This window comes from Rhinatrema bivittatum, chromosome 1 (assembly GCF_901001135.1).
Source record: "Rhinatrema bivittatum chromosome 1, aRhiBiv1.1, whole genome shotgun sequence".
In the NCBI taxonomy this organism is placed as follows: domain Eukaryota; kingdom Metazoa; phylum Chordata; class Amphibia; order Gymnophiona; family Rhinatrematidae; genus Rhinatrema; species Rhinatrema bivittatum.
The window spans coordinates 527287282-527300659 of NC_042615.1; the positions used below are offsets into that span (position 1 = coordinate 527287282).

At 45.2% G+C, this 13378-nt stretch overlaps 1 protein-coding gene across 5 annotated transcripts in view; it reads right to left on the reverse strand.

The window, feature by feature from the left end:
• The window catches only part of LOC115097476 (histone-arginine methyltransferase CARM1-like), a 296952-nt gene that overhangs the window by 12810 nt on the left and 270764 nt on the right, over window positions 1–13378 (reverse strand). For 4 of the 5 annotated variants that reach the window (XM_029613378.1, XM_029613387.1, XM_029613361.1 and 1 more), the window contains one exon: window positions 10885–11022. In XM_029613378.1, the coding sequence (XP_029469238.1) occupies window positions 10885–11022 (138 nt within the window). Of the gene's footprint in view, window positions 1–10884; window positions 11023–13378 lie in introns of those variants that run through there. The other variant, XM_029613395.1, reaches the window with a different exon arrangement.

Genomic DNA, 13378 nt, shown 5'->3' on the forward strand with positions numbered 1-13378 from the left:
GGCTATCGGCGCCATTTTGAATACTGGCAGCCGACAGCCCGAGTGCAGGAGATCGCTCCAGGACCCCCGCTGGACACCAGGGACTTTTGGTAAGTCTTGAGGGGATCAGGAGGTGGGGGGTTTATTCGTTAGATATGTTGTATTCGTGGGGGTTCGCCATACGTTTCGTGACCCCACGAATACAACGAATAGGGACATATACGTTGCAGATTGCCAGTACATCGAAAACGAATGCACACCCCTACTTATGCACATATTTTCTTATTTTACAAAATATAGGTGCAGGTGTACATGCACAAGTTATGCCCTCGGAAGTAGAGGTGTAACTTAACATGCGTGAATCTCTGTTTGCACCTGGTCACTTACCCACAAATTGTCAAAACAAACTTATGTGCCTAAGTTCAGTTTGAAAAGGCTTTGGGAAGTTTCATGCACAATGCACACAAAAACTTTACCACTATGTGGTCTTTTTGAAAATTACCCTCCCTTCCAACCGCCCGCATAGGGTACTTTGTACCCGCAGACTTTAGGTCAAATTTTCAAAGTGGATTTATGCACATAATTCCTCTTTGAAAATTTGCAAATGGTATGCATATGGACATGCAAGCATAAAGTTGCACCTGCTCCCAAGCAGGTGCAACTTTCTGGGTGCAGATTTACACTCATACTTTCCAAAAAATGAGAACTATGAGTGTAAATCCTGTCCCTGCTCCATATTCCTGCCCCCTGCCCCCAGGAGTGCCTCTTATTATTGCGGGTAAATGCGTGCGCGAAATTAGGTTTTATGCACACTTTTACCTGCAGAACCCACAGGCTGATATTCAAAAGCTCAGCCTCGTGCATAAAACCTAAATCCTTTGGAAAATCAGTCTCAGCATGGGCTTTCTCTGCCACTCGAGAGCTTTTGTTGTTACCTGCAAATAAGAATAAAGACCACTGCTGGGCATGCATCCTTCCATACTTTAACCAAGCTGAAAGAACGGTCAGATCTGAGCAATATTTAAAATAGCGTTGCATGAGGAGTTTCCCTGTGAAAACACAGAAGCCAGCTGGTCCTGCAGGAACTTTTGTACCCGCAGAGCTTTGTACCTGCTTTGTAGCAGGTGCAAAGTCAGCACTGCAAAGCAGGCACAGGGATTTCAAACTGAACTGCTCATGTGTTGCTTGCTGGTCCTTCCCTTCTCTTTTATGGTGAGGGAAAGGTGTGCACACTATGAACCAGCACACTTTACCTGCAGAGAGGGAGGGCAGTTTTCAGGGGCTGATTTTACCTGGGTAAACCTGTAGTACCCCAGGTAAGTTAGTTCGAATATTGTCCTCCCCATATCTGAATACTGACCCACTTTGGAAGTGTGTATATAGATAGATAGATATAGATATTAGGAATAAACCTTATTTGCTTACAACAAGGAAAAGTAACAAACTCCTTTTGGTGTATTCAGCACTTTCTACACACTAGAAACAATTATCACTTGTTGGGAGTAAACCTTTAGGACACTATAACATATGTGGAAACTGGATGGTCTGTCTACTTGCTGTGGAACTACAGTTGTTTCTACATCCAATATTGGGAAAATTATATGGATTACAGTTTCTTAAAACTGTAACATATTGGTCCAGCTGCTGGGTCACAGGAGGGAGACTGTGACCCTTCTTCGGAAGCAATATCCCTCAGCCCATTGGATAAGCGACTACCCCCAGCTGCAAGAGCAACCTCGACTCCTCGCCCGAGCGGAAACCTGAAGTTGGTTAGCTGAGGAAGTTGGGCCGAGGGGGAGACGTCGGTGGAAGGGCAATTGCAGCCCTCCGAGGGAATCGGAGATTTACTCACTGAAGGAGGAGATCTGAACAGACGGGAGGGACAGGACACTAGTACAGGAGGTGAGAGCACTGTCTTTGTGACCCCTGTTTGTCCCAGTGAGTTATTAACAAAGGGTAAACCGGAGGTAGTAACATTGGACTCTCTTTGGTCACTAACTTCGGCAATGGCAAAGTCATTAGTAGATTGCTCTGAGAAAATTAATCAGCTTGCAACTCAAATGGAAATTATGAATAAGAACTCTGTCATACAAGCAGGAAGTGATAGTGAAATTCCAGAATGTCGAAAATGATATAAAGAAAGTAAAGAAAGTCCAATCAACAATAATTCAAGATTGTGGGGCTTTAAATTGCAAGATTGAAAATATAGAGAACGCACTGACACATTTAAATCTAAGAATATTAAATTTTCCCAGGGTGATGGGGGAAATTCCTCGTTAAAAGATACTTCGCTGAAGTACTAGAAATTTCCTCGGATCAATCCCCACCCCTTGATAACGTTTATTTTCTTCCTGTGCGAAGAACCCAACAACAGCAGATTGCTCCAAATGTAATGGATAACTTAACAGGATTTCCGGAATCATCATCCTATGAAGTTATAGAGAGGTCAACTTTGCTAATTTCTTTCTTTAACGAGAAAGACTTAGGAGATGTGATACGGGCGTATTTTAAGAAACCCAATTCTGATTTCATGGGTTGACACATCAGAATATTTTCAGACCTCACAAAATCGACCCAACTGAAAAGGAAAAAATGTCCTTGCTTTAAAGCAAGAGACTCTAGAAGTGGGAGCAACTTTCTTTTTTCGCTTCCCCTGTAAATGCGTTGTAAAACATAATAAAGATAGTTATATATTTTTTCAACCAGAGCAATTGAAAGACTTTGTTGATGCAAAAAAAGCTTTAAATTTATTGAGTAACAGTGCTAATAATCCGTGATAATTGAAATAACCAGAAAAGGAAGCCATTATTTCCTTTATTTTGCCAGTTTTGTTTTTTTTTATCTCCTTTAATGTGCAGTTATCCCACCCCCCCAAGCTTGGGGTCTAATGGGTGAATCTGAGAAAAAATAGAAATTGTTTGCTTGTTAATGAGTTAAATTTTCTTGAGATGTATTTTTTCTTTCTTTGTTTTCTCATTGATGTACCAGTTTTCTTGTAGCAAAGTGGATACTTTGAATAATTTTTGAAAATCAATAAAGAGAAAGTTTAAACCCCCCCCCCCAAAAACCAATACACCTCATGTGAAGTGTATTGATCAAATTATTACCTGTACTGCACTACATTATAAGTTGTATTAGGAAATGTTGCTTAAAAATTCCTTTGGTCACATATTAAGTGGAATTGAAACATTTGGTGGAAGAGTTTTGGGTTTTTTAAATATTATTGACAAGGCATGGGGATATATTGTATCCTTCTTTTCCAAAAGAAAGCGATATTGGATTTTTTTTTTATTGGAGTGTTTGCATCCTACCAGACTTTATTATGAAATTGAATGATCCTATGCTTTCTTATGCATTCTTTTCCCTTTTTCATTCTACATGTGGCTGGAGGTTTGGTCAGATAGATGACAGACCTATTTATGATTAGACATTTGGGGTACATACACATGGTAATGTCTTGATTGGCTGGAACTGATCAGCTGACATTGGGTGCTAAGTTTAAAAATGAGACTGGTGGTTTTGGAAGCACATCCTATGCTTTTAAGCGGTTACTGAAAATGCTGTTTTGATTTATGATTTTTGATTTATGATTAAGACTTGCATTTTGTAAGTATGGGGTTATGGTAACAAATATGTTATAACAAATTTGTTATGGAAATTTTTTAAAGATGAATAAGAAGTAATGGACTAAAATGTAGAGATGTTTCAGTGAAATATATCTGAGAATCGAAACAGATTCCTTTATTATGATGTTTTGATGATTATAGCTAAGTTTTCTTTTGATTTATTTGATTTTTTTGCTTTGTTCTTTTCTGATTTTTCTAGCAGATATGTTGTGATCACCTTTCCATGTCATCATTGCCTCTGTGAAACAACCCAAATGGGTTTCTTTTGCATAATTTCTGGAATATTTATTTACAGTTTCATTGTTTTGACTTGACCTTTACTTCTGTGACATTTCTGATACACAGTAATCACAAGTGCCGATAATAAATCATAGTATAAGTAGAGACGCAGGATATTAATGACCTGTCATAATAGGCGTCTCTACTTATACTATGATTTACTATCGGCACTTGTGATTACTGTGTTTGATTTTTGGCCATAGTACTTATATTTGCTACAATTGGGATTCACGTGAATTGTTGCTGACATTTCTGATACAGCCATAAAAAAGTAATTATTTTATACTCATGGGATGTCTTCATCAATCTTTCCAAGTTTCATGGTTCATATCAGCAATCAATTCTCCATCTGCTTAGATAAAAAAGAGTCTAGCCATGTTCGCCAAAGTTTTACCTAATCTTTTTTTCAAAAGTCTACAAGCTATTGAATTGTAAATGAAGCTAGTGAATTTTTCCATTTGATAGCTTTTCCACTTGCCATAAACAGATATATTTGTTGCATTTTCATTACTCATTGACCAAATACATTGGTTTGTAGAAAACATATAAAGAATAATTACTCACCTGTAATTGTTTTTCAAAGTGGTATTTTTGTGGATTCAGAAACAGGTCAGTTGACCAAATATTCAAAGGCCTGTGCATGCAAAAATCAGGATTTACGCGCATGGCTGGGCCATGCGCGCAATTAAAAATGGGCTCGGCCATGCGCGTAAAGCCCAATGTGCGCACAAGTGCCAGGTGTCTCCGAAGGGGAGGGCTGGAGGGGCGGGCCAGGACAGTGCCATTTTGCACTGTTCCGATAACTTGGGCACCGGCAGGCAGCTGGCGCGTGCAACTTACTTCAGCTCTGGGCCTGAAGTAAGTTCTGAAACAACAAAAAAAAAGATAAATAAGAAAGATTTAGGGATCGGGGTGGAGAGGGGAAGAGGCAGGGTTAGGGATAGGAAAGTTCCCTCCCAGTCCGCTTCTTAATTGAAATGGACTGGGAGGAAACTGGGGGAGGCCCGTCGTGCATAATTTACTAAAATTCACCCCTCCTCCTTTGCACCGCCCACACATGCACGCACAGATTTTAAAATCTGGCTCACATGTGCATGCAGCCAATGGATTTTATAACATGCGCGTGCCGGCGCATGCATGTCATAAAATCAGTGCATCCATGTGAGCACGCGCACTCCTTTTAAAATCTATCCCTAAATGTGCAGCTCTAGAATCTAAACCTCTGCTACATACTGTCAGATGTTTACTCCAGCTGTCAGTCCCTTTTCAATCCAGACAAAGACAGATCCAGAATGAACTGAGATTGGCACTTCCAAACGGAAGGCAGGTGGGTTGCATGAATCACAAAAATACTATATTCAGGTAACATTAGTTACAGATAAGTAAATTATTCTCTCTCTAAAGGTACGTAAGTATTTTCATTGGATTCACAAGGACACGTACTATCCAGCTTCAAAGGATGCCTCCATGATATAAAAATAAGATATTCAGAAATAAAAAGATCTAGGCAGAAATGGCAGTTTTAAGTTAACGGAAAATATGGAAAATACTTCAAATGCAACAGACTAAAGCTCTGGAGAAAAAAAGGATTTATAGAATAATTGTTTACTCAAACCTTAAAGAGAAAATGGAAGTAAACATCATGCGGAGAAAAAGCTTATGTGAGATACTTCTTACTGAATTCAAAATTAGTTCTTTTATGCACGTCACCCTAAAGGTTGAACCGAAAGCAGGGTTGAAGCTCATGTCAGTTTCACCACAGAAAAGAAAGAAACTTTCTGTAAATGACAGCGAGCATAAGGCTGTACTCTACAAGTGAAAACATGCCCAGAAATTCTATGCTGAGATGTCGAGACAAATTCTGATCTAATTAAGGAAGATATATTATCACAATCCACACCCATCAGTCTGGGCATTTTCCAGTAGATGGGATTATCTGATTGCAAGCACATATCATACTAACCACCAAGCTGGGGAAAAATGATGAAGTCCCCTGATCTGTGCACCAAGGACTTGCCAGTCATACGGGCCAATCCTGTATCGTGCGGTAGGAAGAGCTGCGTTAGTGCCTACGGCACCCGCGGTTACCGCCCGCACAGAGCAGCTCACCTACCGCGCGATCCTGAAGCCTAATTATATGTAAATGTAAGCCGCGTCCGAAAAGCCTTAGTCCCGCGCAACCCAGGATACTGGATAGAGCGCCTATACAGGATCCTGGGTGCGCGGGCCTAAGGCTTCACGCCAGGCTGGTATCTGTCATTTCAAATGTCATTTGAAATGACAGATACCAGGAAGCAACGGCGGCGACAGCGCAGAAGCAACGGCGAAAGGACTTTTCAGTGTCCCCCCTCCTCTCGGAGCAGGGCGCGAAAAGCCGCCTTGCACCGGGAGAAGGAGGGACACTGACAGCGACGAAGCTTACCCCCAGCCCGGACACCGGCGAAGCCAGAAGACAGCGGCGGAGAAACGGCGAAACGACTGTCAGTGTCCCCCCTCCTCTCGGAGCAGGGCGCGAAAAGCTGCCTTGCTCCGGGAGGAAGGGGGACACTGACAGCGACGAAGCTTTCCCCCAGCCCGGACACCGGCGAAGCCAGAAGACAGCGGCGGAAGAAAACGGCGAAACGACTGTCAGTGTCCCCCCTCCTCTCGGAGCAGGGCGCGAAAAGCCGCCTTGCTCCGGGAGGAGGGGGGACACTGACAGCGGCAAAACTTTCCCCCAGCCCGGACACCGGCAAAACTTACAATTTTGCAGCCATGAGCCACGAGCAGGAACGCGAAGATCTGGCTCCGATAGCTCCTCCCGACAAGATGGCCGCCTGCACGGGGAAAGAGTACAATTGGCCGCTCAAGACGTGATGTCGTGACGTCACGTCTTCAGCGGCCAATTGCACGCTTTCCCCGTGCAGGCGGCCATCTTGTCGGGAGGAGCTAAGGCAGGCCAGATCGTGTTCGTGCTCGTGGCTGCAAAAAAGTAAGTTTTTTGCCGGTGTCCGGGCTGGGGGAAAGTTTTGCCGCTGATACAGGCCAATCCTGTAAAGTGCGGCTGCATTTACTCTGCTCCTAAGCCGCTTTTAACTCACGTTCCGGCCGCGTTAGCCCTTCCTGCGATCCCGAATCCCCTTTAACCTACTCCTACCGCGTCCTAAATTCCCCGGGTAACCCCTTCCGCCCGCGGCATGTATATTGCATGCAAACGAGCGAATTAGCTATTCCCCTAGCATCCCGTAACCCGCGCCCCGACTAACGCTACCTTTCCCTGCCGCTTTGTCGCGCGTTTAACCTGCAAACTTACCGCCTACCCTGACCCAGGCGGTAGAGGCAGGGGTCAGGGTAGGTGGCAAGCTTTCCCCCAGCCCCCGCTCACCTGCCCCGGCCGCGATCATGGGTGCCGGTCTCCGTGGCAGCCCCAGTCCTCTCCCCTGCTCCCGAAGCCAAAAAAAAAAGCTTTTTTTTTTTTTTTGGCTTCGGGAGGAGGGGAGAGGACTGGGGCTGCCACGGAGACCGCTTTCCCCCGTGCAAGTAAGTTGTTTCGCCGCTTGTCTCTTCTCCCCCCTCCCGGAGCAGGGCGCGAAAAGCCGCCTTGCTCCGGGAGGAGGGGGGACACTGACAGCGGCGAAGCTTTCCCCCAGCCCGGACACCGGCGAAGCCAGAAGATAGCGGCGGAGAAACGGCGAAACGACTGTCAGTGTCCCCCCTCCTCTCGGAGCAGGGCGCGAAAAGCCGCCTTGCTCCGGGAGGAGGGGGGACACTGACAGCGCACAAGCAGCGATGGAGAAACGGCGAAACGACTGTCAATGTCCCCCCTCCTCTCGGAGCAGGGCGGAAAAGCCGCCTTGCTCCGGGAGGAGGGGGGACACTGACAGCGGCAAAACTTTCCCCCAGCCCGGACACCGGCAAAAAACTTACTTTTTTGCAGCCACGAGCACGAACACGATCTGGCCTGCCTTAGCTCCTCCCGACAAGATGGCCGCCTGCACGGGGAAAGCGTGCAATTGGCCGCTGAAGACGTGACGTCACGACATCACGTCTTGAGCGGCCAATTGTACTCTTTCCCCGTGCAGGCGGCCATCTTGTCGGGAGGAGCTATCGGAGCCAGATCTTCGCGTTCCTGCTCGTGGCTCATGGCTGCAAAATTGTAAGTTTTGCCGGTGTCCGGGCTGGGGGAAAGTTTTGCCGCTGTCAGTGTCCCCCCTCCTCCCGGAGCAAGGCGGCTTTTCGCGCCCTGCTCCGAGAGGAGGGGGGACACTGACAGTCGTTTCGCCGTTTCTCCGCCGCTGTCTTCTGGCTTCGCCGGTGTCCGGGCTGGGGGTAAGCTTCGTCGCTGTCAGTGTCCCTCCTTCTCCCGGTGCAAGGCGGCTTTTCGCGCCCTGCTCCGAGAGGAGGGGGGACACTGAAAAGTCCTTTCGCCGTTGCTTCTGCGCTGTCGCCGCCGTTGCTTCCTGGTATCTGTCATTTCAAATGACATTTGAAATGACAGATACCAGCGTGGCGTGAAGCCTTAGGCCCGAGCACCCAGGATCCTGTATAGGCGCTCTATCCAGTATCCTGGGTTGCGCGGGACTAAGGCTTTTCGGACGCGGCTTACATTTACATATAATTAGGCTTCAGGATCGCGCGGTAGGTGAGCTGCTCTGTGCGGGCGGTAACCGCGGGTGCCGTAGGCACTAACGCAGCTCTTCCTACCGCACGATACAGGATTGGCCCGAGTGTATGGAGGCAGAGGTCCTGAGGCTGCACAGCACTGCAAGATAAAAAAAAATCCATGCAGTCAACTTTGTGGTTCTGTAGACACTGAATATATCCTGAATATATCCCGAGAGAGAAGGAATCAGAGCTTCCTATACCAGAGGAGACTACAGCCTTTCTCACGCATAAGCACAAATGTTGTGAAAACAGATTCCAGCACAACAGAATGTACAGGAGCAAGCCATTAAGGTAACCCATCCAAAGAAAACGGCAATCCCCTGGTCTTAGGAAATAGTTCCTCCGTGTATAATTCCTGATGCTTATTTTCCTATTGGTGAAAGAAAAACTAACTAAATAAAAGAAATTCCTTATGGAGTCGCAAAACCAAAGTAACTAGCAGTTGGCATGAATGATTGGCCGTAGGTAATCAGAGGAGTCCTTCAATGGGAGTCTAATTTTGGGAAGCTTCTTATGAGGGCATGCAATGAGGGCCAGATTGAAGCCTTTGCTGCCCGTAGGCAAGACTGGAGGGAATGGCGGGTGGAGGCCCTTTGAAACAGATTCCTCTTCAGCCTTGGCACTTACAGACCGATGCAATATCGGCATGCGGAAAACAGCGCTCACGACTGAGCGCCTGCTCTCCTAATGCGCGCCAATGCACCTCTCTGGGGCACCCGATATAATATTTAAATGGGCTGCCGCAGTAAAAAGGAGGCAGCGGCACCCAGGAGAGGTGGCTGTCAGCGGGTTAGGAAAAGGACGCTCAATTTTACAAGCATCCGCTTTTCTAACTTGTGCACAGCCACAGGTTAGGAAAATGGACGCTCGTTAATTGCGCGTCCCTTTACTTAACCTGACTGCCGGCACTTTTTTCTTAAGGTTTTTCTTTTTTCGGTTCCTCTGACTTAATATTGCCACAATATTAAGTCGTAGGAACTATAGAAAAGCAGTGTTTTCTGCTTTTCTGTCAACTTTTTGGGCTCCTCAAGAATTAACGCCTGCTTCGTCCGCACATTTTTTTTTTTTTTTGCATCAGGGGAAATAGCTAATAGCCTCACCAACATGAATTTACATGTGAGGAGCGCTATTAGCTACGCACTCGGTTGGATGCGAGCTTTGGAAGTGCTAACCCCCATTTTGCATCAGGGGTTATGGATGCACGTCCAATCACGTGTTCAGCTGTGCACTGCGGCCAGCGTACGGTATTGCATTAGCCTGACTATGCCTTCAAAATTTAGCACCCTGGGCAGTTGCCTATGCTTAACTCCAAGCCTGCATGCAACAGGTCCATGTGAGAGTGAAGAGCGAGAGGCAGTGCAGTGGGGTTCACAAAGAGTTTGAACACCAGATTACACAAAGACATCAAACAGGGTTACGGAGAAGAACCAAAGGGCAGAGAGAAAAGATGAGCTCTCAACTGGAATTCCAAAACATAAAAAGAGTCAATCATTTGGGGGCTGACACTGGAAGATTATCCCCTTGTTAAGGAGAACTGTTTGAGGGCCATTTTCAAAGGCATTTATGCAGGAAAAACAGTGCTTTACCTGCATCACTGGTGCCTTTGAAAATTGTTCCACCTGTGTGCACATATACAGTATTTACAGGCATAAAGAGGTGATCGAGGGGTGGAACAGCGGTAGGATAGGAATTTTTGTGCATACTTTTAGGAGCAAATTTCCCAAAGCATATATGCACGTTCAACACCATTTTACATGTGTATATAGGCTTTTTGATAATTACCCTAGGGATTCCACGCATAAAGGTACGTGCAGAAGCAATGCCAGGTGTATTTGTATGTGTACTTGAAAGAGGCATTCCTGGGGGGTGGGGGAGGGGGGGGCAGAGTTAGGGCAGGAAAACCATTTACGTGTGCACTTTCTAAAATCAAAAGTATGCACATAAAGGTAAACATGAACATTTACACCTGCGAGCATACAAATGCGCATGCATGCTGTGCTAGGTTTGACGCCTACAGACTAGTTTTCGAAGCAGATTGCCACATGTAAGTTTGCTTTGAAAATTACATCTGAAGTCCACGTGTACGTTGTATACACAGACTTCAGCCCTAAGCTCTCTGTTATAAAATTAGGCATAAATTCCATCGGAAAAAGTACCCTTGAAGTTCCTTTTGAAAACGGACATAAAATTTGTAGGGAAAAGGTACTCGCAGATTTGAGTTTTCCCTGCACAGTCTTAAAATTGACTCCTAATGTTTAACTAACAAAAAATTTCGGCTAATGTGGAGTATTGCTTTAAAATGCAGAGTCACAAGGCTAAAACAGATTGGACAGCAAATTTTCCTTTTACTGCTTACCGTTTATTTGACAAAAGCAGGACTTTCCCTGAGAGAGTTTCTCCTTCTTTGGCAAAGAGAGGCGTCTGAAAAAGGCAGCGTACCTGATACCAGTGGGTTAGAGGTTCTGTAGGAGCAGTTGATAACCAGACTGTTACCCTGATGAAAAGAAAGATGTAGCAAGTGAATTTTTATTTATTTATTTGTGCTCTCAGAAATTGTTAGAACTTTTGCTTTTGGGATGAATTTTCAAAACGATAAGCACATAAAAGTTTGCATATACGCATGCAAGTATCCTCTACTCACATAGTCCATATTTTATGAAAGGAAAAACCATGTGCATATTTTCACTTTTCCGCACACATATATGCGCGTAAAAATGGGGCAATCTAGGGGTATTTTGGGGCGCAGCCAACAGCTACACACGAAAGGCGCTGTTTTAGAAAGACATGCACATACATTTGCCAACTCAATGGTGTATTTTTACACCTGCAAATTATCTTATGTAATTGATATCAGCCTTATTTATTGTGTACTACTGGCTGGATGGGAGGTCTGGGTGACCTGGGGGAAGTGCAGACTGAAGAACCAGGAGAATCTCAATGACCTGGAGAAGGACCAAGAGAACTGGTGGACTATTTGATAAAACTGGAAATTTCCTTGATGTGCGCATGTTTTAAAATACACCGACTAGCCATGAACCTAGATAAAAGAGCAAGGAATGGGCTGACTTGGGATTAAACACCAGGCTCAGTTTTACTGTACTGGAGGACGGTGGGGGGGGGGGGGGGGGGCGGGGGAATGGAGGGCAGGAAGATTAGGGAGGGGTAGGAGTGGGACAGGATGAGAAGGTTTTTTCACCTGATCCTATGCTTACGTTTGGGCATTGGACTGTGTGTTATAGGGCTTCTTATAATGCTGTAAACTATTGGTAACCACTATATTGTTATTCTTGTGCTTAATTGAAATTCTTGTATATTTTCTAACCCTTACTATATGTAATACTGCTTTAATTGTTTTACTTCTCATCATTGTTATAAATAAAACTTTAAATAAAAAGAAAAAAAAATACACTGACTTACATAAGTCCTACTTTATTTTCGCATGTAAAATATACTTGTGTGTATTTTTAAAATAGGTAGGAAAAATACACGTGTTCATTGCATTGATATACGTTGTTTCAATGCATTGCATGTATTTGCATGTAAGCCTAAATACACGCCTGTGTGTTGCAGGGTAGAGGTATGCATATTTTATACAATGGGCATATATCATGTGTGCAGGTTATAAATATGAGTATAGATCTGCTGGTGACTTTCTATGTGTGTATATGCTGCTGTACACATAGGTGTTATCCTATTCAAGAAGGGAACTACTTGTGAAATATTTTCTTTGGCTATGGAACTCCCAGATTTAATTGCATAATTTGGCCTTCTAAATCGAAAATATGAGGCTGAAGAAAAGACGTGAATTTGACTCTCAGGTTTGTTTTTTTTCATTTTGCACCTGTGAGTAAAATGACTAGGGCCTACTAAAATCTAACGCAGAGAGATATTTTGGGCTGCCCAGAGCGTTTCAGGGGTGGGAATTCCTTAACACTTCAATTACTCAATCTAATACAATTTGGAGTTTTCCACATGTATGGAGATTTGCAGGGCTTGAGATTTGTATACATTAGTAATACGGACCTTAACTGAATAGTGTTAAAATGGGAGATTGGAAGATTTTCAGTGTTGTGTTTTATGTATATCGTACCACTCGTACAACAAACTCCAACCAAAGTTAGCCCCTGCCTGTCTCTTGCTTTCTCTGCTACCTATTTATAGTACAATATATAAAAGTACAATGAGTTGGGGTTTATCATTCGCAAGCACATGCACACTGAGAGACACACTGCATTACTTTTCACATTTTCCAGAGCCCTGTCAGGTAAATTTAAAATCCTCGTGCGGGTCCATGTGCGTGCGGTTCCTGGTGCACCGACACGGACGCGCGCCGGGAGCAGCACGTGGCGACGAGCGCACGTTATAAAATACGACTACCGCGCTTACATGCGTGCACGATCTTAGACTTGGCGTGCGCATGTGCGGGCGGGTTCAGACTCGTGCGCGCAATGGGGGGGGGATTTTCTAAGAAAATACGCAACGACGCAATAGGGCCTTCCCCAGTTCCCTTCCAGACCGCTCCTTAATTGGAGCGGACTGGGAGGGAACTTCCCTATCCCCCTAACTACCCTTTCTAACTTTTCCCCTCTCCTCTCCTCCCCAACTCCTACCTATCTAGCTAATGTTTTTTGTTAAATAGCTTACTGCCCCTTCAGAGCAGAAGTAAGCTCCACGCTCCGGCCAGCTGCCGGAGCACGTGTCCCCAGCACAGCCTCTAATGGCGCTGTCCCAGCCAGCCCCCACCCCTCACCCTGCCCCACCCAGACTCCACCCCCCCCCCCCCCCGGCCCATCTCTTTCACCAAGCCTGGCACTTCTGGGTGTATCAGGAGGTGTGTGTGCGGCCGGGCC